The sequence below is a fragment of the Choristoneura fumiferana genome, chromosome Z, assembly GCF_025370935.1.
Source record: "Choristoneura fumiferana chromosome Z, NRCan_CFum_1, whole genome shotgun sequence".
In the NCBI taxonomy this organism is placed as follows: domain Eukaryota; kingdom Metazoa; phylum Arthropoda; class Insecta; order Lepidoptera; family Tortricidae; genus Choristoneura; species Choristoneura fumiferana.
The window spans coordinates 14,444,448-14,469,998 of record NC_133472.1 but is presented as its reverse complement, the minus strand read 5'-3'; the positions used below and the strand labels follow the sequence as shown (position 1 = coordinate 14,469,998).

At 37.5% G+C, this 25,551-nt stretch overlaps 1 protein-coding gene across 1 annotated transcript in view; it reads right to left on the bottom strand.

Annotated features, from left to right (window-relative positions):
• LOC141428649 (uncharacterized) overlaps positions 1-25,551 on the bottom strand; it is a 46,105-nt gene that overhangs the window by 4,979 nt on the left and 15,575 nt on the right. The window contains exons 3-8 of the mRNA XM_074088660.1: positions 8,486-8,667; positions 8,226-8,321; positions 7,662-7,770; positions 6,512-6,645; positions 3,270-3,452; positions 706-846 (exon numbers count right to left, since the gene is read on the bottom strand). Of these exons, the coding sequence (XP_073944761.1) occupies positions 706-846; positions 3,270-3,452; positions 6,512-6,645; positions 7,662-7,770; positions 8,226-8,321; positions 8,486-8,667 (845 nt within the window). The remainder of the gene's footprint in view (positions 1-705; positions 847-3,269; positions 3,453-6,511; positions 6,646-7,661; positions 7,771-8,225; positions 8,322-8,485; positions 8,668-25,551) is intronic.

Genomic DNA, 25,551 nt, shown 5'->3' with positions numbered 1-25,551 from the left:
CTGTGTGCTTAAAGCTAGTTAGCTAGTTTCCAGCGCATATGCTTTCTAAATATTAGGCTGCGTTTCCACCAGAGATGTCCGAGGATGTGTTGCGAGAAATCTGTTTTTCGTGAACCAATAGAAGGGCTTTATTTACCTATCCTCACTCCGCCCAGCTGTTTTTTACTAGAGCTGTGCTGTGCCAGGATGGGTAAATGAAGCGTTTCTATTAGTTCGTGAAAAACTCGCACATCTCTGGTGGAAACGCAGTCTTAGACACATAAACACTAGTTTTCGTTATTTATACAAGATGTTTATGTACAGTTGAAAATGGAACAAATCCTCCGGCTTTTCCTTAACGCGGGGAATGTTTTCCATCCACCACGGAACAAAAAATTGCATGCATAAATGTCTAAAGCCACGAGACTTTGTTTCGATGTTTTTTTGTGTTGTGAAAAACACGAACGCGTCCTTTGTCATTTTCGGTAGGTACTATGAGTCACGAATGCTAAGTTGTAAACATGAGATTTACTCGTACTACACATCGATTAATTCGGTGTGGAGGGTCGCGGTCGCGTAACGAGTTCGTTAGTGAAAGATCCTCGATGTCGTTATAAGGTTTTGACTGTATATCGGTGAGATAGGATAATTGGTAAACCATTAGATACTTAAAGACGGTAAACCTGTTGATTTTGACATGTATGTTTGGATGCAGTGATTACTTACATCGTTCGGGGTCGGAGGGTAGTTGCACGCCGCGCACGCGGTATTTGTACTTGAGTTGCAGCGTCGGCAGCAGCGCGCCGCGCACCAAAGACCCGTCCACCGGTGTCCAGCAAACGAGCACGTCAAACTCCTTCTCTAGAACTGAACATACACGACACTCAGTCACGAAAATCAAGCGTGAGGGCACAGTTTTAAGGTAAATTCTACTTTCTAAGTCGCTACAGATGTAGATAATGTTTTCTCATCATATATATTGCTTTCTCAAATAGCTTTAGTAAACTTCAGTGAGCTAGAGAAAACAAGATAAATACGAACTTTTCCGACAAAATACGACGGCAAAACAATATTCACTACTTTATTGAATCAGGCGTTACTTTGAGAAGGTCCATATTAATGAAAAAAATTAAAACATTTAAAAAATGAGTATAATTTATTTTCATTGCATAAAAACTTATAAACAAGAGTCTACGGCTCTGGATCCTGTGCTAGGAGTCCCTGTGTTACAGGAACAACTACTTACTTAATGAACTGAAACAATTACTTTGCTCAACCGCGACCTTATGATAGCTACGTTTATGCAAGTAATGTGTGATCATGCAGTTCCGCCACCTCCACACTGTAAGAACACACACAAATCACACAAACCCATCTATCACCACCACCACACTACGCTGACTCGTTTCGAACTCAACCAGAGCTCATCTTCAGAGCAACACAACCGTTCACCATACTAGATGTTAGACTGCTGATATGGAGTCTAACATGTGGTAGCATGGTGAACGTTTGCGTTTTGTTGCAGTGTAGTGTGGTAATGGTGATAGATGGATTTGTGTGTGTTCTTACAGTGTGGAGGTGGAGGCACTCCATGAACATACATATCTTGCATAAACGTAGCTATCATAAGGTCGCGGGTGAGCAAAGTAATTGTTTCACTCATACATAACATACTTAGTGGTCGTTCGTAGTCGTTCATAGTGAACCTTCATGAACACTTTCTTGGGAAAATAATGTAGCTAAGTATGTATGTAAGTATGTTCCTGTAATAACCAAATCCTAGAAGGTCCGTTTTATAACATGAATATTAGTTATTGTTATTGATTTAAATGAACAGACGTTTTGGGAAGTTTATTTTATACGGTAACGGGCGGTTTGGGAAGTGAATGTTCTGGGAAAAAAGCATTTAGCTAAATTGACGTTATGTGAAATTTATCTAATAGGGAAATTAATGTTTTGGTAAATGGGTGTTCTGGGAAACAAAGGTTTTGTTTATATTATTTTTTAGGAATATTATTTGTTGGAGAAGTAGATGTTAGAATATGGATGTTTTGGTACATGGGTGTCTTAGAAAAGAGAAGTTTTAAACCCAACGGATATTTTAGGAAACGGATCTCTCGTGCCTACGGTCCTACTTGGATGTTGTAAAAATCGGCCAACAAATATAGGATTAATGACTTAAGTTTCAGAACGCTTCAATCCGGTTATAAGCAAAGTAAATTTCCTTTAGTACATAGTTTTAATGTATAAAGAGTGTATGTTGTTTTTCAAAGCGTTAATGTCCTCGATCGGGTATATAGGAAGTTTTATGGCTATTGCTGTTATAATGTTTATGTATTCTCCTATTGGTCGATTAAGATAATATTTGTTCGTAACATGCATTCGGTCCGATTATAATATTTACTGGGGTTCGTATAGAACGCATTACACTTGCTATTGCACACTTACACCTTGATACATCAGTCTTTCACCCGACTTGATAATTTACTTAATAGCAATTCAAACTTATCAGAGATAGGCAGATAAGAAGCAAAGTAGTTCGAATTTAATACACCCGTGCAAGCTTCATGTACGAAACACTTTAACGGACCGAAATGTTTATAAATTACGGCCATTCATCGGTAAATTAAATATGCATGAATCAAATGCCTTTGTTGGGTAACCATGTGACATTGCTTTTTATTGTATTCAAATCATAACTATTGACTTATCATAGCCACAATTAGCTACAATGCAATAATATTTAAAGGAAGAAGCAAAACTTACGAATAGATAAGAACGAAAGTTATTACGAATAGATAAGTACGAAAGTTCGTATTATTCGGGTCTGTGTGTGCGTGCGTGCGTGAGTGTGTGTGCGTGTGAGTGTGTGTGTGTGTGTGTGTGAGAGAGTGAGTGAGTGAGTGAGTGTGTGTGTGTGTGTGAGAGTGAGTGAGTATGTGTGTGTGTGTGTGTGTGTGTGTGAGAGTGAGTGAGTGTGTGTGTGTGTGTGTGTGTGTGTGTGTGAGAGTGAGTGAGTGTGTGTGTGTGTGTAGTATCACTAAACTTTGTTTTTTTAGCATTAGAAAGAAGACAAACTATCTTGACGTCTTTTTAATGAAATACACTTGAAAAAAAAGTCACAGCACTGTAACATTAAGCAAGGACATATGATCATTTACATTATTTTGGGTGTCTTTGGTATAAGTAATAGCGACTGTTTTTTTAACGTTTTGCAATAATAAGACTCGTCAAGATTGTTTATTTTTCTAATGCTTACAAAAATGAAGCATAATGATGGTGCATGTTACCTCTGGCTCTCTGCGCAGGAGTGGCGGTGAGGGCTTGTGCGTGTCGCGCCAGCAGGCGCAGGCGCGGGGCGCAGCGGCGCAGCAGCGCGGCCGCCGACAGCGCGAGCGCCGCCGCCAGCGCCGCGGCCAGCGCCAGCGCGCGCCACGGCACCGTGTTGCCGTGCCACTCCAGTTCCGCGGGACCTGACGTAGGTAGCAATTACAAAGTTTTAAAGTTTTAATTACTTAATAAAAATAAAGAATAATATAAAACATTAAAGTATTCAGCCACTTCTTCAAATAAAATAAAAACCTGCAAATAACACATTGATACATCCGCAACAAGCCTCGTCAGCTTATAAAATACAAGGAAATGAAACGTTTACGAAGTTAATTTCTCATGCTTGACAAATTCGTAATTATTTTGTGCTAGATATAGGCGATATAAAATGACTTTTCGCTTCTCATACTCGTAAAGTTCGTATATGGTGGATCTAGGCGACATAAATAGTTATTTGTGTCACAAGGGAGCAAAATGGTGTATTTACGACGAGGGCGTACATTGAATCCAGAATGTAGCGAAGGATTCTACAATAGAATCCTGAGCGTAGTGAGGGATTCAAGTGTTAACGCCCAAGATGAAAATAATTTTGCTCCCGAGTGGCTCATACAACTTTTCACACCGAGCATTAAGAAACTTGAAAAAAATATTTTAAATATTATTAAAGAACAACCAGCGTAGAAAATGACGTGGCTTTACAATTATCAAGTTCAAAAAATGGCATTTGCAATAAAACTCTTAGAAAAGCCTTGAACAGAAAAGTTGCACTTTGCTCCCTCTCGTCAGGAAGGAAAAGTTACTTTTCTGAAGGAGAGGTGTGAAAATGACCTTTTATGCTCTAGTGCATAAAGTAAAATCTTCGTCTAAGACCAAGGTAATCAGGCGTCAACAGCCACAAACAAAAAGTCTCTATATATTTTTTAATAGTTTTTCCTTTTTTTTTGAAACTAAAAATTAATCTAATCAATCAAAATAAATCAATAAAACTGAGAATTTATAATTATATAGCAGTGCACGAAATATAAAATTAAGGTACCTAGTATATAAGTGAACAATTGTTTCCACTGCTGCTATTTAATTTCCTCTCAACCAAAGTGAATAGCAGTGTAAAACTCGAGCATTAAACCCAATTTCCCCTCGACGTGTTTATTCACCCTCGCCGTACCGGCTCGGGTGGCTATATGAACGCCTCGGGTAAAATGGCTCGTTATGCTCTTGTTGTACAACCTACTATTGATGCACTCGTGCATACTCGTTCCTAAAGTAAAATCTTCAATGTAATACCAAGGAATTTCTGTCTATCCACTCTTGCAAATGTATGTTTTCTCAAAATCGGTATTCAATCGCGTTGTTTGTAATCACTGCGCAAGGCATTTCAACAGGATACACAATCAATTTCGCCAAAGTAATTACAAAAGCATAGCCAGCAAATAAAAATTCCCACTTGAAAATAAATATGTACTTATTATATTAGCATTGCACCTTTCGAAAGACATATAATTACTGAATAAATAATCTGGATAAAATATATACACAAGTAATCTCGTAGTTAGGCACTCAATAATAAATTAAGTATTTCAGTCAATATGTACAAACACACAAAAATGATGCCCGAGGATAATTGTATAACCTTTGATTTATTATACCAATACAAAATCAAATACCAAATAAGTAATTGAGATCGGTAAGCCGAAATTTCAATATCAGCTGGGATCAAATTTTTACATGTAGTCAGGGTTATCAGTACCTACCATAAGCGAATCAAAGTTCTTAGAATTAAGATGCTGATTGGTAGAACATCTTTCTGATACGCTCAATAATCAGTTCTAACAACTTTCGGTACAAGGTTATTTGCTTAAGCAAAGACCATTTTATCTAGAAATAATACTTACGAGTATGTTATTTAGATTTAGATCATAAAGTTTAACCACCGTTAGTTATAAAATAATATGATAGCTTCCCGTTATGCGACAGACAATTAACTATACAAACTATATATATAGGTAGCTTCCGTGTGCCAACGGAACCTTTTTTTATTCAGTCGCTTGGTATGGTTAGCTATTAGTTAACGTGGTCCAGTTTTGGAATCCCGCCTTTTTAGTTCCTATGTTACATTGCTGGGGTACGGCTTAGCTACTAAGGTTGCGTGAGCCTAAAGGCGCGGCGAGTGTTTTTTCTGTTCATTGCGTGTGCTACAAGGTAACCACTGCTCGGCCTGTAAGTTGGCCGCGCAATGAACAGAGAAAAGTTGCCGGGCCGCCGGTCGCAGGTAGTCGTGACCGGGCCGTTATAATAACACTATATGGCTTTCACATACAATGTGAACGGCGAAGTTCCACAAGTACGCAAACATTGCAGAATAACTGTTTGCAGCGTATTTAGATACATACTTTTCGAATAGGTTCCAATCTATTTGGTAGCTACTTTATTTTTTAACATTTTATTCGCAATAACAATTTCAATCGCTTTGCATTGCTTTGCACACAGATAAAGAAGAGAAGGAAGAGAAGGAAGTCTGAAAAGAAAATTAAATTTCAAATGCAAACTCAAATATAATGCGCATTTCAATCGATAGTTTATATACGTCGTAACAGATAAAATAACCTCATTTCATTTTATTAAGTATTTGTGTCAATTTCTTAGAAAAAATGTAAATCATTAATATGATGTGAAATGTAAATCACATTATGTATGAATAGTTTTTAATTATTATAATTATTTGTATTGTTTACTCCTATCTACCACTATACTCGTAGTTTACACAGGTGCTTTTTTGAGCATGTACATACCTAGTAGTGGATGAACAGTGCAAATTCTACAGCTGTGGCAGTGGCTACTCATTTTTTTACCTGGGGGTTTTCAAAAAAAAAGTACCCGTTTTGCCTTAATTATCCTTAATTTTCCATACAAAATTTATTAGTCAGTTTTGTGACGGCCCATACAACGTGTCTGGTTAGCTGCGTCACAAAACTGACAATTAAAAGCGGGACACTTTTTTATTGCTTACATCGATAGTGCTCGTGATTCTGAGCAGAAATAGCCCATAATTTGTTAGGTTTAAAAAAAGTATAGGGTACACTTTTTTCTGAAAATGCCCAACTACAACTGTTACAGCCAAGTTTTGAGTTACCTGGTTCACGTTCACCTAGCTGTTTCTACATCTTGGTGAGTTTGGAAATTTTTGTGTCGCGAATTAACTTACGTGGGGGGTTGACGGACACGTAGGTACGCGATACGACGTTGTTGCTGTGCACGACGCATACGAACTTGCCGTAGTCCTCCGGCGACATTCGTCCCACCGTCAGGTACGAGCCATGTATGTTTTGCACGTCCTCCCTGCAACGACAAACAAGGTAAGGCACATTTTAATACACCTTAACAGGCTTAACCCCTTCCTGTGAGCACGATACTTTTAGACCTCTGTATTGCACTATCGAAGTTTCTCAACTCGCACGCATCAATACAAATTTCTGACGCTCTTCCTTCGGACTTTGGTCCTGGGGCAAATATCAGCCTGGAGAGAAATCTCTATTGTGGAATGTTTCCATTTATTTTATTAAATCATATTCGATCCCAACACATATAACTTAACTAAGAGCCGGGACAAAATAGGAAGTACCTAACGCGTAGACGACACCGGACATTATTCTTTAAAAATAAATTTTAATCGTAATATACTTATTCACATTGTTCATATTGATAAAAAGGACATCAAGATGAAATCAAAGTAATAAGGTGAGTCATATAAATTTGTAAGAACTAACCAACAGGTGGGAATTGGGTCAACTCATTACTAGGAAATGTTACCGCAAAGTTTAGTGGTAAAACCGTGAATAATTTAAACTGGAATTCAGAATTCATCATCAATCGCAACCTATACAGGGTGATTCGGGAGAGGTGAGCAGGACCAACCCTACACCATCAGTAATTAATGAATCTTCCACAATCACGGTCCACAATCATATTTTTGTAAAACCCAACACTTTTAATATTTAAGAGTTTTTGTTTGCAAAATCAAAAAGATTACGTTAATCTCACTACGACGGTACGGTACGATATTGTATTGTAGCCTAACTGAATCCGTTAGGGTTGATCCGGCTCATGTCTCCTGGATCATCCTGTATATGTCCCACTGCAGGTAAGGCTTCTTCTCAGAACGGGCCCAGTGCGGATTGGTAACTTCACACACACTTTTGAATTTCTTTATAGGTGAGTCAGGTTTCCTCATGATATTTCAAAAGCAACTTCACACGTAAATCAGGAAAAACTCAGAACCCGGGCTCGAACCCAGAACCCCTGCTTGAGAGGTCGTAGGTCAAACTAGGCATCGTCTTCAGAATTATCTTTCTTACCGTGATATATTTATTTCTCTTTGTGTGGGCAGTAGATCTCCTTCAGTGTCGTTGGGCCACACCTTTCTCCATCTCAGGTCGCTGCGAGCATCCGCTAGGAAAGTCCTTCCTGTGATATTAAAGTTTAAAATGATCCAATGGACTCGACTAATTCTGTACCAGTACCTACACTAAAACCAGGGGAAGTGAACAGCGTTGCTATTTAATCGCAATAGTCATAAATATGTAGTATTATATAATAATAACCGTTGACTAGATCGGCCTTGATGCAGGTAACCTAACTGAGACTAGACAAATAAAAAAATATACTTGACAACGCGTGTCTCATGTTAACAAGCTTTATTCCTTTAATTTACGAGTGCCACTGGGTCCTTAATACATGATAGCGTCATGAAAATGATCTAATCTACACATTTTTTTTCCTCAGTATATGAATATAGATCTCCCGGCTAAAGTTTGCCGATATATATTCTAAATCCATATCAATAGTTTAGTTGGACGTCTTCGCATCACATCACATTATAAGTACATTATACGTACTAAGGTATGTACTAATAAACTCACCAATCATCGCTTCGCAGAACAGACGTAACGGATGGCCTTCCTCCACCCACTGATCTTTGGACACGTACATAGTTTTCGGAGCTTCCGTTAATTTATCTACGAAAACAGATAAATAGGACATGTTATAAATATTTAAAGAATTTGATAGCATTATAGTAAATAAATAAACATGTTTGGGCATGGAAAGTGTCGCACGAAAGTAGCCTGGTGGTGGTGGCCTGGCTTCGGTTAGAGGATGAGTTGATTATAAGTGTGCTCACTCAGTATTTGCAGCTTGATGAGGTGATCTTGTGTGTGGGTCTGGTTGGAGACGCGGCAGGTGTACTCGCCGGAGTCGGCCGCGGACGCACGCCGCACGTACAGAGTCTGGTTGGCGGCTTCGGGGTACAGGATCAGGTTCGACCGCCCAGTCGGCCACGGGTATGGGACACCATCTTTGAACCTGCCGACCAAAACCGTATCTTGAAACTATTTTTTCATCACTCGCTCGTAAACAGTGTCGTAACATGCAGGCTACCTTGGTTGCAAACCCCCCCCCCCAAATAAAATCCTCGAACTTTTGTTCTTGTCATGAAATATGTTGGTAAATTAGTCACTGCGCGTACTAATACTGCTGCGCGCGCGCCAGCAGCAGGACCACACGCACACGAGGTTCAGGCACAAGCTGCGGGAGAGGGAGGGCAAGGGGCCAAGAGCGCAGCCTAAAGTATCGGCAATTTTTGTAAAAATATTAATTTTTCTTTTACGAGTACAAATAAGTATACAATCTTACTCGCAAATGTGATGAAAACCGCTCACCCAGACAAGAGATGTCGCTACTAAGCAATCAAATTAATTGGTTAGTTCCGAAAGAATGTGACGTCTGTCGACGAAACATAGATGTCGCTAGTGCTGCTGCTTAAGTAGCATAGTAGAAATAAGCAACCTGAGATACGTATGTATGCATAGAAAACATTCGTGTCTAGATTCCTGTCCAGCAGTGGTGTAGGGGTTATAACACGCAGCACGGATTGCTGAGGACCCGGTTCGATTCCCAGAGCTGGTCTCTTTTTCTGGTTTTTCTGTGCATCCATGTCTCAGTTTGTCTTTTCGATATCATCCAATCAATTAAAATATTTATTGATTTGAGAAAAATGCTAACAAAATTTCTAAAAATAAAATTAACACGGTCCGAACTGCAATGTCTGTAATTAACTAACCCAGTAACTAATAAATATTTTTTACGAATGCCAGTCCAGGTGCAACAGAGCGGTGAGTTTGAATTACGTACAATGTATTTTTTAGGGTTCCGGAGCCAAAATGGCAAAAACGGAACAATTATAGTTTCGCCATGTCTGTCCGTCCGTCCGCGGCTTTGCTCAGGGACTATCAATGCTAGAAAGCTGTTATTTTGCACGGATATATTTAAACTATGCCGACAAAATGGGACAATAAAAAAATTCAAAAAAAAAAAAATTTTTTAGTGTACCTCCCATAGACGTAAAGTGGGGTTTTTTTTTCATCCAACACTATAGTGTGGGGTATCGTTGGATAGGTCTTTAAAACCATTAGGGGGTTGCTAAGACGATTTTTCGATTCAGTGATTTGTTTGCGAAATATTCAACTTTAAAGTGCAGATTTTCATTAAAATCAAGCGTCCCCCTCCCTCTAAAATCTAAACCGGTGGGTGGAAAAATTTGAAAAAAATCAGGATGGTACTAAGTATATCAAACTTTCAAGGAAAACTATAACGGCTAAGTTTGCTTGAGAATTATTAGTAGTTTATGAGTAAATAGCAGCCTAAGGTATAAAATATACCTAAACTTGGAAGATTCCGTATAAAATAGAATAATTATTTTTTTCGTAATGGCTACGGAACCCTATTTTGGGCGTGTTCGACACGCTCTTGGCCGGTTTTAACTCTTTTCAGTTCCTTGTACAAAACTTTAATTTTTGGTTCAGCACGAAAAAAGCCTGTGTGATAACTATAGTTTGTGAAATTATAAACTACCTACATGAGTTGAAAAACAACCTAATGCAAATAAATTGCCAACTTTACAAGATTACAAAATTAATTTTATTCATCGAGAGAAAAGCCTTAAATGAAAAGTCAAGTACTTACACAAAAATTACATGGAAAAGGTTAAATGACAAATAAGTAGCATATTATAACAGGTACATAAGTCAAGTCAATAAAATATTATTTGTGATAAATAGCTTATAACTTGTATTTAATATCAGTGCTATCACACGCAAAAGATTAATTAAAATGTTTCGTGGTAAATTATAGTAAGGTGGCGCGCATCTGCGCCCGCGCCGGTCGGCACGCGGCGCGAGCGGCGATTCCGCGAACGGCTGCACTGATGCACTGACCGCGCGATGAGGAAACCGTGTGTAATCCCGCTACCACGCGCTGTATATTACCACAACAACTTTAAACCGTCATTGCACTACAATCCATTTAATTCAAACAACTTGTCAGAACGTTAAGTCCTACTAATAATAATTCTCGTTAACTCAAACACAATAAAAAAAAGTTGATTCATAAAGAATTAATTACATTACCTACTTATTGCCTTGTTTAAATTAGACGGCCGCCAAATAAATAACGGTTTAAATTAAAATAAACATTCGGTAGATGTTCAGGGCAAGGCCAAGTCGGGAATTGTTTCTCAGAATCGGAAACACGAGGCATACCTATTCTTTGCCAAATACTGAAGCGCAACTCGCCGGTGTTGGTAGCATGCTTTTAACCTGACGCGCTTCTGTATAAAAATAATAAATACCGTCGGAAGCTATGTTCTGAAAAAGAAAGCTCTGAATGTCCACAAATTTTGTTAATCGAAATAACGTGATGCGCTATTGAGAAAAATCAACCAACCATTAAGACGCATTTCTACGATCGAACGTGGAACAAAGATTCTGTAAGGGGTGAAGCAGTGGATGTTAGCTAGTTTATTACTAAATTAGTTTTGAAGCCTATTTAGAATTACATGAGAAAACTAAAACAATAACGCGAAGCGCAAAAAAAGTGCGATGAGGTCATCCTCCGGAGCAGTTTTGCGCCGGCCGCTGCGCCTGTGCTAATCCCCGAAATGACGCAAACCGGTCTTTGACCCGCGGCCGCGGCGCAGCGGGCTGCATCTCTACACCTTCCACTTTTGAGCGGAACCACTAGGACTCCGTCGGTTACGTTCTAAATGACCATGGCTGAAAGTTGCCACTTAACGAGCTAATATGCTGTTTTAGCGATATATATTCATTTATTAAAAATGCAGGCGTGTATATAATATCAGCGCCCTAATTTACTTTAAAGTTGTTTATGGAAATAAAATGTGGGGTGGTTTTCTAGGGAGCACTTTTTTGACACCGCAACGTCAAATTTAATAAAAAGCGGTGAGCCTGTGTGAAACCATGTTAAAATTATACTTCGTTTTTTTTAGCATTAGAATCTTGACGAGTCTTTTTATTGAAAAACGTTTTGAATTAAAAAAACAGTAACTATTTATTATATTATTACTAATGATACCAAAAGCAAGTAAATCATCATATGATCTTGCTAATTGTTACATATTTGCTGTGGCTTATTTTTCAAAAGGGTTTTTCAATAAAAAAAAACACGTAAGATCGTTAACCTTCTTTCTAATGCTAAAAAAACGAGGTATAGACCTTGTCGATTGCATAGAGAACGTTCAGTGACGTTATTCGAGGAAACTAGAGCTTTACAACTTCAAACACCAGCTTTAAAACACAGAAGATGAATGTCTATCTATGCCGTGAAATACCGCCGTTTTATTTTATTTGTTTTGTCACAGACAGCCCATTCAATAATCACAAAAGTTATGTAGTCCACCAGTTACCAGAGGATTAATAACGCAACCAGCACAGCAATACCATTATGATAGATTACTATGTCTCTAATGGCATTTAGTTGCTACCTAATGTGCGCGTTTCTACTAAGAAACATCATATGTACAGTTAATAGAAATGCCAGTTCGGAATGGCGGAAACGTTCAATGGAACGCTAAGAAAAACCGCAAAGTAGGTACAGAGTGTGGAAGCGGAACAAGTCGATCTTGTAGCATGGGATGAGAACAGGACCGGTACTGTACTGTCGACTACGCCGAGATCATCTCGCGTCAGAATCCTACTAATAGCATAGTTCCCGCGGGATAGCGGTAAACAAATTTTGAGCGGACGGACGGACGGACGGACGGACGGAGGTAACGGCTAGTTTTCTTTATACAGTTGGACAGTGGCTTTGATTTCCTGTTAATTCGCTACTACTTATCACTATCGAACTTCGGCTATTTTCCTTCCCGATTTTTGTACTTATTTTTTACGGTTTTTAGGGTTCCGTACCTAAAAAAGAAAAAAAGGAACCCTTATAGGATCACTTTTTTGTCCGTCTGTGTGTTCGTCTGTCTGTCAAGACCTTTTCTCGGGAACGCGTGGAGGCGTGGAGGTATCAAGTTGAAATTAACACCTATGTATTTAATACTCTTGCTTGCGGCCCCTTGAAGCTGTAATCAAAAGATACGGCCATTTGAGCCTTATTTTTCATACATTTCGCAGTGGAACCAAAACCTATAGGGTACTTCCCGTAGACCTAGAACCACAAAATTTGCCAAGAAGAAAGGTCTTATAGCACAAGTAAAGGCAAAAATCCGAAAAACGCTAATTTGTTGCTCCATCACAAACAATTTTTTAGGATACTAACTTATTTCATTCGATAGCGATGGTTTATTTCGACACTGTCTGCGTAGATCAAGGTGGCAAGTTGGTACACGCATGGACTACGGTTCACGAAGCAACATTGTGTTAAATATTTTCTACTTATTTTATATCTAGAGGGAAAAAAACAATCGGATAAAACGGGAAAAATTTTCGAGACTCCATCAACGATCTATTTACTTGTATAAGTTTGTACGGAACCCTTGGTGTGCGCGTCCGACTCACACTTGACCGGTTTTTTACATTTAATAAACCAGAAAAGATTAGTCGGGCCCGCAATCGAACCCTGCTCCTCATCATTCAGTGATGCGTGCTGTATCGTATACACATCAAGCCGAGCCATATGAAGCTCGGCATGACAATGACATGTCGCGCACACATAATTTCCGAAATGTAATAGTGATCTATTTATTGAAAACAGCGCTATCTAGCGTTTCTGGTGAACAGTATATGGACAATACAAGTAACATATTATTACTATATTACTTGTACCTATTGTGTTGTGGTATATGCTCTTAGAAAGATTACAGCTATGTATATCGTACAGACTAGCACATAGAGGGCGCTTAGCGACAAAAAAGATTCGCAAGGCAAATTGAAAATGACCGTCTCGAGAACACCAAAAGCTTTAAAAAAGTGTAAAAAATATAAATTGCGACAAAAAGCCACAAAAAATTAATGAATAAATGATTAAAAACACTTGGTCGTTTTATTTAATAACTTATTTAAATAAAAATTAAATTAGTACAAGACATCCGTAACTCCTATTTATCGTAGAGCGCATCACTAGCATTGACTGGAGACTATCGATAATGATTATATCGACCTGTGGAAAGCCCTACGACTGTCAAACAAGTACCACAGACTGTAAAATTTAACAGCGCTACATCGTCAATAATAGTCAACAACAATAATTGACTGTCTTATCTGTAGCTAGCTACATATTAGTAATCTGTGGAGAACACATTGAGAATAAAGCAGAGTTTAGACCTGCAAGAAAAATCTTACAAGTCTAAACTCGGCTTAACATAGTAGTTTGACTTCCATAAAGCCGATTTTATACTTGCAAGAAAAATCGTGCAAGTTGCATTACATTGCGGCAGTCCCTTGACCACTACAAACTCCTTGGCTTTACGGCCTCGCAATGTAATGCAACTTGCACGATTTTTCTTGCAAGTCTAAACTCGGCTTAAGAACATATATTTTAAGGGCTGAAAGCATAAGCCCCAATGAACGTAAATTAGTATTTCTAGTTAAAAAAAACTTTTTTTTTCATACAAATTAATTCGGCACGCAATGTATCGGTTCGGTAGCAGAGCTAACATGTACTAACAACTGATAGGTACTAACTACATTTGCTGCCTCTCAGAAACGTCAAATAAATGTTTGCATTACATTGCTGCTCGAGAAAAAAAAACTAAGTACTAACTACATACATTAGCAAAGGTAATTATTATATTTTTTCGATAAAACGGTTCGCAATAGTTAAAACTATTGTTGATTAAAACTTATGTTCTTATGGATGTCACACGTTGTGTGCCATAATGTGAGTCGGCTTGGTGTACATACAATTATGGTTGGTGTGTATGTATGGTGCATGTAGGAATGATGAGAAGCAGGGTTCAATTCCCGACCCAGCTAGGATTAGCTAGGATTTTTTCTTAGTTCTAGTTATACGGTACGGTATATTTCATTAAATTTGGCTATTTATTCAAGTAAATATTTTTATGCGATATGGTATGACGTAGCATAAATGTTTTATGCGATATGTAGGTATACTAGTACGTATTGGTGTCAAGTGGTGTATTTAATAAAAACAACACCAAGATAGTTCGTACAGGATAAAAAAATAATTATACTGTTATATGGGGATTGAGTGAGCCGTCTCGGTACAGCCAGGTGCGCGCTGCGTATGGGCGAAGAATCCCGCCGACGTAGCCCGCGCTTGAGAACTCGTCGCTGGTTCGTTCACAGCGCCATGCGACATCTGTACTACCTATCTGTTTTGTGTCTGATTGTAACACGCGATAACAGTTTTTCTAGAAACACCAAATCTAGTAGACTGCACTGCATTGAAGGAACGGATTCTCGTAGGCTGGCCGCCATGCCAGGTTTATGATGTGAACACGATGAAACATGTTAAAGTAGACGCCAAACAACATCTAAAGCTAAACAGACTACGATTTGAAATCTTCATTGTTATAGTATGTACATAATATACAAAACGTGATAGCCTCTATCCAAATTTAGAAGTCATTCAACAGTTTTAATTTAACACTACGAAGAAGTTAAGTTTTTCACAAAGAACGAATGCATAGTTGCGCATTTACCCATTATAAAGTAATATAACAAGCTCAAAGTTACATATTATTTATGCTATGCTAATATCCAGACGACCGGTCGGTAGGTAGCTGCCGATCCACAGACCTCACAATACCCACTTAGTTGGCATTCGGTAGCCGGCTACCGATTCTTGGCACTACGTGAAACTGCAAGTGCACAAGAATTTATAATGGCTTCACCATGCGGCGAATACTAAACATCGTGTCAACTCGGGAATAAGCCAATGACTACGAATAATAATTCTCTGAAAAAGTAAGACTCCTAGAATTACCATTTTGAATTTGGTTATTTTTACGTAAACAAATGCTTAGCAAGCAATCACAAAGAGACGCTCGCACTTTCTTACAGCAAAGCTTACGCATGATACTATGGTCCCGTGATCGCATGCGCCGCCCACAGTTGTTGTATGATCTGAGTTGTAGACACGTGGCCGACATTAATATATTTAGGGGCTGTTGATTAGTCTTAACTGACGGTTAAATGTAATGCCGTCTCCTTCTATTCGAACAAAACAAATAGAGACGGCATCACATTTAACCGTCAGTTAACACTTATCAATGGGTGGTGAAACAGCCCCTTAGTATTACCTATGCCATACAGATATGGACATAACTGCTTAGTTAGATAATGAACGTATGTAGGTTCAGTTGACCGAGAAAGAAAAATTGCTAATTGCGATAACAAACCAATCTTTTTTTCACGAAAGCTAACGGTGGTGTGTGATGTGGTGGCAAAACTGGCAAAGCAATTTTTGGTCAACTATATCAAAAGCTAAACGCAAAGAGACGAAAGGCACTTAAGTAAGTTTTACTTATTTGCAGTGCCTACCTATACTTTTTTAATGACAAAACGTTACCTCACCAGTAAACGTTTTCTTCCAATACCAATTCGATTTCAATATCATTCAATACACAGAAATAAGTGAATGAGACCACCCGGACTGACAACCGACGTCATAGTTTATATTTAATCGATCATTCCGATCCACGAGGAAAGCTATATTGGCTGTACTGCTTAGCGACAAAGTGCAAGCGTGACTGCAGTTATTAAGTAATGGTCTTCCGGGCATTGGTTTATGGTAAAGAGTTTGTAATAAAGGAGATGTAGGTATGTACGTTGTGGCCGGTAGGTCGGCGCGCGACGGGCGTCGCGGGCGCACGACACGAGCGGCATAGCAACTCGCCGGTGCTCGCACTCCTGTCACCAGCAGATGCACGTGCGATAATAATGCACACGCTTCTTGCCTTTTACTGCCTATTGCGATGGATGGATTTTCAATAACTTATCAAATGGTAGTAGGTATAACCGAGTAAGATAATATTTTTGAAAAAAAAAAAGATAAATACTCATAGAACTTTAGTTTATGAATAAAATAACTAAGATCAGATGCCCCTATCTCAAACTATTAAAAAAAATAAAGGATTGTTATTTACCATTTAAATAGCCAATTTATTACAAGCTTTTATGTAACTTGTTTACATTCTGCTACAGTAGATATAGACATATCAGAAGCAACTTCTATCCCAAAAAAAGGTTCTGTTTCCGAAAGATGTCAAATGGATTAACTTTAAAAAATATAGTAAGTATAAGTTTAAAATAATCGAATTTAATGCGAGAGAAGCCGTGGGCACCAACTAGGACCTACTCTAAATACCGAAACAGGGTTTTAATTGGCAGAAAATACCTTAGTTCTATAAAAAGTTTTATTCAATTATGCGACAACAAAAACACATCACATCTTCTGTTGTACATTTACAAAAACCATTTTGCCTCGTCTCTTTAATTACCGTGAATTGTTCTTATAAGTACTTAGGAAATAATTGTTCTTGTTAAATGAAAATACGCACTTGCTACTGATCAATCTGTATTTACTAGTGTAGTTAAGGTACATACTAAGTTACATATATCCAGCTTGCACGAACCGGTGACGAGACGGCAGATCAGAGGCGCACGCACTCATTTTCCCGTTAATTGGTTCACATATCGACAGGCTTGAGTGTGTAATTAAGGTTCCTGGAGCAAATAATTGTCTCTTAACGAGCGATGGCACGGCCCGCGCGACTACCGCCAATATCAAAGTGAGGCACCACGTAATCGTTTTATAAGAAATCATTACGCTAAAACAAAAGGCAGCTCTTTAATTCTGTCGTTTAATGGAAATATTTACTTTTGATCGAGATAACATTTGCAGTGGTAATGGCAGACAAGCTAGCAGCTACTAAGCCTTCACACTTAAAAAAAATCAGAACTCTTTAATTTTTTTTTAGCTCATTTAAAGTAGATAGCGAACTGGCGTGCCATCTACGATTCATCACAATCAAGTTAATACTTTGCTTAACAAAAGCTAGAATCATTTTGAAAAAAAAAATGTTTTTTCATAAGTCTTTATGTTATGTTATGTTTGTCAATTGTGTTTGTTTAAATACTTATTTTGTACAATAAAGAGTTTGTATCTGTACAAAAGGTTCAACAAGACAATAGTATAGTAAACCAATATAATCGATAAGGAAAGAATATGTAGAAATTTTAAATTAATTCTGTGGAGCAACCGGATGTCCTTCGGTATTTCGGAGTAACGATTTCGAATTTTAGACACATGTATGTACGAATATGAGTTATTGAAGTTCCTAGAATAAGGTCAACAGACTTATCGTAAAGTATAGGCGAAAAAAATACGAGAGAATTGCACATTGCACGAATGGTGGGCATTTGTTTGTATTTGTAAAGGAGAAACAAATATGTAGGTAGGTAGGTACTAACACATATGTTACATTAAATTTGGCGCTGCCGTTTTTTATGCAACGTTAGTGAAATCCACGACGTAATGTTAGCTAAATAGCCACGGGAAATTTGCGGAATCCTCGAATTTCAATTCAACTGCTAAACCTGATAGTTTACGCGTGCGTTGAACAAAAATTACGAATCTCGCTATGTAATTTTTCCAGTTCATCTTATATTACAGATATTTGTAGAAGAACATAAAGGATAATTATATTTTAGGCTCCGTCGGCCAGGCTCAGGCGAGTGTATCGAAAAGGCTCGCATGCGGCCTTGAATTAGGATAATTCCCGCGTACTGAGGGCTCTTACAAGACGACCGACCACTTATTATAATGAACAATGACAGCACCAGCAAAATGCTCATGTAAATTGCAAACATGGCATTATTATTAAGTAACTCGGAGGAAATTGTACCAGCGTTTTTGTCTCACGTTTCAACAGATTTACATGCCAATGTAATGCTAGTCCAGCTATTATAATTACTACTTTAATTGGTAGGTAATCCATACAGTCGGTATGCGAGGCAATGATGAATCAAAACCACGAAAACATATAAAAAAGCGGGCAAGTGCGAGTCGGACTCGCCCATGAAGGGTTCCGTAGCAGCAAGTAACATAATATAAAAGTTTCCTTTACTTTACGATTTTTGACGTATTAAAAAAAAACTACTTACTAGATCTCGTTCAAACCAATTTTCGGAGGAAGTTTGAATGGTAATGTACCTACATCATACATTATTGTTTTTTTTCTATTTTTATGTGAAAAATCTTAATGCGGTTCACAGAATACATACATACCAAGTTTCAACAGTATAGTTCTTATAGTTTCGGAAAAAAGTGGCTGAGACATACGGACGGACAGACAGACATGACGAATCCATAAGAATTCTGTTTTTTGCCATTTGGCTACGGAGCCCTAAAAACAAATCTTTCATTTGATTTTCATGAAAAAGCATCTGTATTATAACAAAGAATAGAAGAAAACAATTCAACCAATATCTATCGTACCTACCTACCTTACTAAAGTGAAAAGAATTTGTATGGAATTTCATTTATCGGATTGTTCATAATCTCGAGCATGACTTGTATTCTCAATATAATAATAATATCTAGCCGTTTTCGTCTACAGTGACTTGAGAATGCGTATTGCATTGCATTTATGAGCTGGGATGTGTTAATATATCGTCTATACCTATACATTAAAAAAATTGAACAAAAAATAGAACCGACCACAAAAAACCATGAAAATAATTTTCTACCAGACTGAAGTCGGTGCCTCAGCACGAGCCAGCAGAAGTGATTGGAGCCCAATATAAAGTACAGGTACTTTCATGTCCAATGTCACCTTTACGTGGTTAGCCTAAATAAAACCAAGATGAACAATATAAAGTACCATTTATTACAATTAACAATAATAAATTATATTAAATTTAAAACTGAACTGAATCAAGGGGAAAAAAACTAAATTCTATAAAAATTAGGGTCAGGGTTCGATGCCCGTCAGGTTCCCTGTTTTAAGGGGGGGTAGGGAAATTTGCTAAAACGCCCCAACGGTCAAAAAGGGTGACCGTTAAAGCTCGTTACACAATTTAAAAGGGGAAAAAACCGTAACGGCCAAAAGGTACCCGTCACGAATTAAATCGCAAACTAATTTAAATGTGGTTGTTTTCCTTTTCGCGCAGTACTCCCCTGATGCTGCGACGCCCGTCGTGATGTTGTAGCACCGGCGGTCGAAACGCGCCGTCCCTCCGAGGTCTTTCGCGGTACCGGTACCCCGAGCGTAGCCCCCGGATTCGGGAATTAGCACTGATTCTACACTAGGAAAGCACCATCAGGTCCTTTCCTTACAAGGACTTGTTAATTTACATTTTAATTTTAAATTAAATTATTTACTGTCGCGGAGACGTGACAGACGTCTCCCCGTGTGAAGCGAGGGACGAACGTGCTCTCGAGCTGAGTTTTGAGAGGTAATTTCAGACTGGTAGACCATTATTTTCATGGTTTTTTGTGGTCGGTTAAATTTATTGTTACAAAATTTTAGAGACTTGGTATTTGGCATGTGAAAATCATGAAGTGCACTAAGAAGAGATTTATTGAATTTCCCGCGGGATAGAGAACGGGAGTTTACCATACATTTTATCTTTGTGCGGACGAACTCGAGGGCAAAAGCAAATTTTATATATTTAAGTACTCAAATTCATAAATATGCTATACATATAAATATACCTAAGGCTTAGTATGTGTGTATGTACAGTCGTGTTCATAAGCATGTGAGCAAAAATTTGACTAAAAATATCGAACACCCTTCTACGCCCGTTAACAATAGATAGTTCGACCAACGAGGCTTTTGCAACCCGAATAATTCTCCCGCCTATGAAACTTGGCACATGATGAAAATAGGTAATACAAGATTATAGATATACAATAATCCAATAAATTTTCTTACGAGAAGTTAGGTATTTTTACCTAAACATGAAAATCGTTTATAGCTCTCTGCGAATAGTTTCTCAGACTGAAATTCTTTCTGTATACGTACCTATGTACTACTTAGAATATATATGTAAAATTATCCAATTATTTTTTGATTTCAGATACCGCAAATTTAACTTTTAACATTTTGCACTATAACTTCTACTGAAAAATTGCTCTGCTGGTTTTTCATCATGTGTCAAGTTTCACAGGCGGGAGAATTATTCGGAAGTCTCCATAACGAATCTTCTCGTAGACTAAAGAGTCGTGTTCATATATTTTTGATCAACATTTTGCTCACTAGTTTAAGAACTCAGCTGTAAAATTTAAATTCAAATGAATGATCAGGGGGCCTACCACGCTCTCTTAATACGATTCAGTTTAGGCTCTAAACTGAACTGCATCGCTATTTCGTACCACGACGTTACTTTTGCGATTCAGTTCAAGCACGGTTCAGCGACAGCGATACAGACATTTTCATTCACTCACTTCAAGCGGTTTTCGTACCGTGTCGCTTAACTTGAGTGGGAATTGAATCGCTTCAGTGTCAAATATAGCGATTCAGTATAAGTTACTCATTCTGTCAATTCTTTTGGAATTTTAAGGGTTTTACTTGGAATATTTTTAAATTTCAAGAACTTTTAAACTTTTATTCAAGTTTTCTAAGTTTATATAGGTACTCATGACATTGTGCTTCTTAAGTCCTCATTGATAAAACTAATTTTTCAGTGAGAAAAGAGAGTCGTGGATTAGTGACAGCGTAAACATTTTATTTGTAATCAACACAACGGTTGCTAAGAACACGAAATGACATAGAGTTATGGTTTTCCAAAATAAAGAGGTTTTAGTATACAATATTTGGTTTGCATATAGCGGCATCCCTTTCGCGACTTAGCGTTTCAGTTTCAGACCAGACACAATATCGGTCTTTCATTTACTTGTGAAACCATTGAGACTCAGCTCTGAGAAATAAACGTCGTGGTACCAATTTCGACGATTCAGTTTATTTGCCTAAATTGAACTGCTCTGCGTTTGGATCGTTTATGAAAAGATCATGGTAGGCCCCCAGCTCGTCCTGTCAAATCAAATAAACGAACGATTTACAAAGTCGTTAAAAATCGGCAATGATTAAGATTTACTAACTTTCTCCATATTCTTAATGAAATGAAACATCAATAATTCTTTAATCTTACTGGACTTGGTAGATTGATATAGCTACGAAACATAAATACAGACCACATTCGTTTCACTCCTGTACCTACAAGTACGAGTAGATAAATAACGAGAGTGCGTCTCAGTGGAGGTCTCGGAAAGATGATTAAATATTTGTTTTAAAGACGTGGGCGAGTGCTGTGCCGGACAGAAGGTGGGCCGCGGGGACACCTAAATGTTGATATTCACAAATCACAATACGGATTTTATTGCAGAACGTGCACTGGCAGCATAAACATTGCGGCAAGAATTCTCCTAACTCGGAACCAATAAATACCATCCCGAATACCTACTGCAAAGACCATTGTTGCATGAATGATAATGATCCGATTAGTGATAGGTATCGAAACGTCGAATGGTCATTGTCTCCATTTAATGTTCAGTTTCATATTCGCAATGCGTGTGTGGTACTGTGGTACTCGGGAATTATTCGTGGGTAGACTAAAATTGCATTGCGTTCAGTAAGTAGTTATGTGTACTACTTCAAAGAAATCATTATGTTCATTCATTATTGTCTGCCCGTGTCTCACATAATGTCAAATGTTCCCAGTAGATTTGCCATGAAAAACTCGAAGTGTAATATTTTGCAGACCTACACAACATTATGGATTCGACGAAGCTCCCAATAAGCCATCATAATACCTATATATCATATTTCCTCTTACTACGAGTACAACCTGCAGCGGTGGCCCATTAGTTTACTACGCTCGGTGTCACTGGAGATGTATTAAAGATTGCAAACTTTTTAATAGTTAATTATTATTTTTGTTTTATTAGTTTATAGTTTAGATGATTAAGCCTTAGTTTGTAGGTATAGGTTTAAGTTGTTTTTTTGTATAATGATTAACAATTATTTAACTACGTTTACTTTTTTGGTGGAATGAGTTCGGTATCACGCTACGAGGCGCTGGTTGCAGCAGCTAACCTGAGCAAGTACCTATGACACGAATTTTTTTGTGGGAATTTTATCCCAGCCAGCTTCAATTCAAAGTGTTTAAAGAGGAATGCGACAAAGATTTTAATTAAAATTGCAAAAAACAGACCTAACGTGGCTATCTTACAAAACTTCACTTTTTACAGTTCGCCGGGAATTTTGCTGTCAGTATCTTTTTTGTGGTTTTTAGTTTGTGTTGTGAGATTATAGAGGCAAAGCACTAATAATAGAAAGCTAATAATGATAATTTTATAATATAAATAAAATAAAGCGCCCTCGTGCAAAAGTCACCTATGTTCATTATGTTTGTCGCAATATAGGGTATAACCTTATTTTTAAAATTCATGAGTTTTCTTATGCCTTTCGTGGTAGAAGTAAAAGAATGTTAGTTTGTACTATTTTTAATTTACGTAATTTGTTTCTTTTTCTGCTGATCCCCATAATCATGTTTATTAGGTGCTACAAGTAGCGATTTAACTAACGAATTGTAAGTTTGAACGTATCAAAAATAAATGAAGCGTAGAATGAACATACCAAAGTTTGTGAAGCGTACATGATCTACGATCTATGTCATGTCAACATCCTCTATTTAGACAGAAGGTATATTTATTTTGTAAGCTCATCGACGTGAGAATCCACCTTAGCATGTTGGTAGCGTTTAAAGGTTATCTGAGCTCGACAAAATATTGATATCGTCTCCGGTTTCAGCTTTTAGTTTTCAGCTAGATATCAGCGAGAGCTTTTATTTATCATGATAGCCGTGTAACGTCGGCGTGGAGCAAACCGTTTACAATTTTAAAAGAAACGAATAATACAATCCGATTTTGAGTTTTGACATACATTGTAGTATAGGTGTGCCATCTGAGTTGAGGTCACGCACACAAGAACATGTCGTGTAATTGACAAGATTTAATTTTTATAACACCTGTAAATTACTACAGGAATCTAAAGAGTTTTGCCTCCTGAACATGGGAATATTTTTTTTATAATTTAATTCTCCATATTTAAAAAAATACAAAAAATATACCTGAATTTGCCAACACTACCACAGAATAGATATGTTTCCTTTGCCTTTTTTACCAGAAAAAGGAGCTGCCATAATTTTGACAACGTCTACGTCAGATTTACGTCATCTTTTTTTTTAAATAGAGACTAGACAAAAGTAATGGATCTATTGTGTGGTAGTTTTGGTGTTATGCCCTTTTAGAATAAGCCCATCTTAAAAAAAAAAAATCGTAGCGAAATTTTAAAAATATCAGCATCTTTCTCTTTCCAAACCGAATACAGAGAACGAATTAAATTGTAGTCTTAGAAATATAAAATCTTGTCAATTAGTTATACAGCAGGATTTTGAGGTTTACTCATTCATTTTCCTTTTGTGCAATAAGTTTTTTAGGGTTCCGTAGCCAAAATGGCAAAAACGGAACCCTTATAGTTTCGCCATGTCTGTCTGTCTGTCCGCGGCTTTGCTCAGAGAATATCAATGCTAGAAAGCTGTAATTTTGCACGAATATATATGTAAACTATGCCGACAAAATGGTCCATTAAAAAATTAAAAAAAAAAAAAATTTAAAGTACCTCCCATAGACGTAAAGAGGGGGTGTTTTTTTTTCTCATCCAACCTTGTAGTGTGGGGTATCGTTGAATAGATCTTTTAAAACTATTAGGGGGTTGCTAAAACGATTTTTCGATCCAGTGATTTGTTTGCAAAATATTCCACTTTAAAATGCAAATTTTAAATATTACAAATGAAACACTTAATCGAAAGAAAAATTTAGGCAAGGTATTGTAAATTATTAAAGTAGACAATAAATTACCTACCCAAAAAATCAGAAACAAAAGATAAAAAAGTTATACGACTACTAAAGGATTTTTTAACTCAGAAATGTTACTACAGTATAAATGAATATTTAGAAGAATAAAGAAAAATAGTTATCCTGTTATTATTATTGTAATTAAAGATGATCTCATTGCACTAAGTATTACTTGTCCTATTATCTATTCATTCTGTGATGTATAGTTTATTTAGATACCTTACATAAAGTTAATTTATAAGTATTCCTTAAACCTCTTCCTAAAAATTACATGAGGTTAAAATAGCATAATATGTTATGTATAAGTTAATTAATGTAATTAATTCTAAAATTGCCACTTCCCAACAGGGCATCATTTTTTATATATTTTTTGTAAAAGGTGTTGCAATAAATAAATACTGAATACTGTATGAGTACCTATAATTTTTGAGTTCACAACCACTTCACAACTCCGTTGTTTGAATACAGCCTACTCATTTTGAACTTCTACCTAGTGTCTGGGTCTACCTACACTATAGAGATTCGCGTCAGTGTCTAAATGCCAAAAGCTAACTTCAGAATAGGCATTGTATTATTTTCGTGTATCGTGAATCAGCATTCTATAGGATACAGGATCGATCGATCGTGAGAAACAAAGTGATCAGAATACGGGGAGGATGCGGTCATGATTACAACTAATTTGTATGGAATTCGGCGGCGGAGCCAGGACGCGATCACGCGCCAGCCTGCGGGAGTTCTCAAAATCTGATCATAAAAGAGTCTTGCAACCTCATCCCTCGCATTCCACGTAAACACGACACAAAGCGAAATAAATGTGTTTATACGCTTCTGATGTAGAAGCGTCAATTACTAATTGGATGTCCAATTATCAGGTGGAAGTAACGATGTTCTAAGTGCGTCTCGACGAAATACAAATAAATAACCGTTGTCAAAATGAACGCAGAAAAGATCTATACATTGATGTTACAATGGATTGGTAGGAGTCCTTAGATTAAACAGTAGGTGCTGACGGTAATTTTAGGTGCGTCGATTTTCTTCTATACTGGAGAAAACAAATATCGG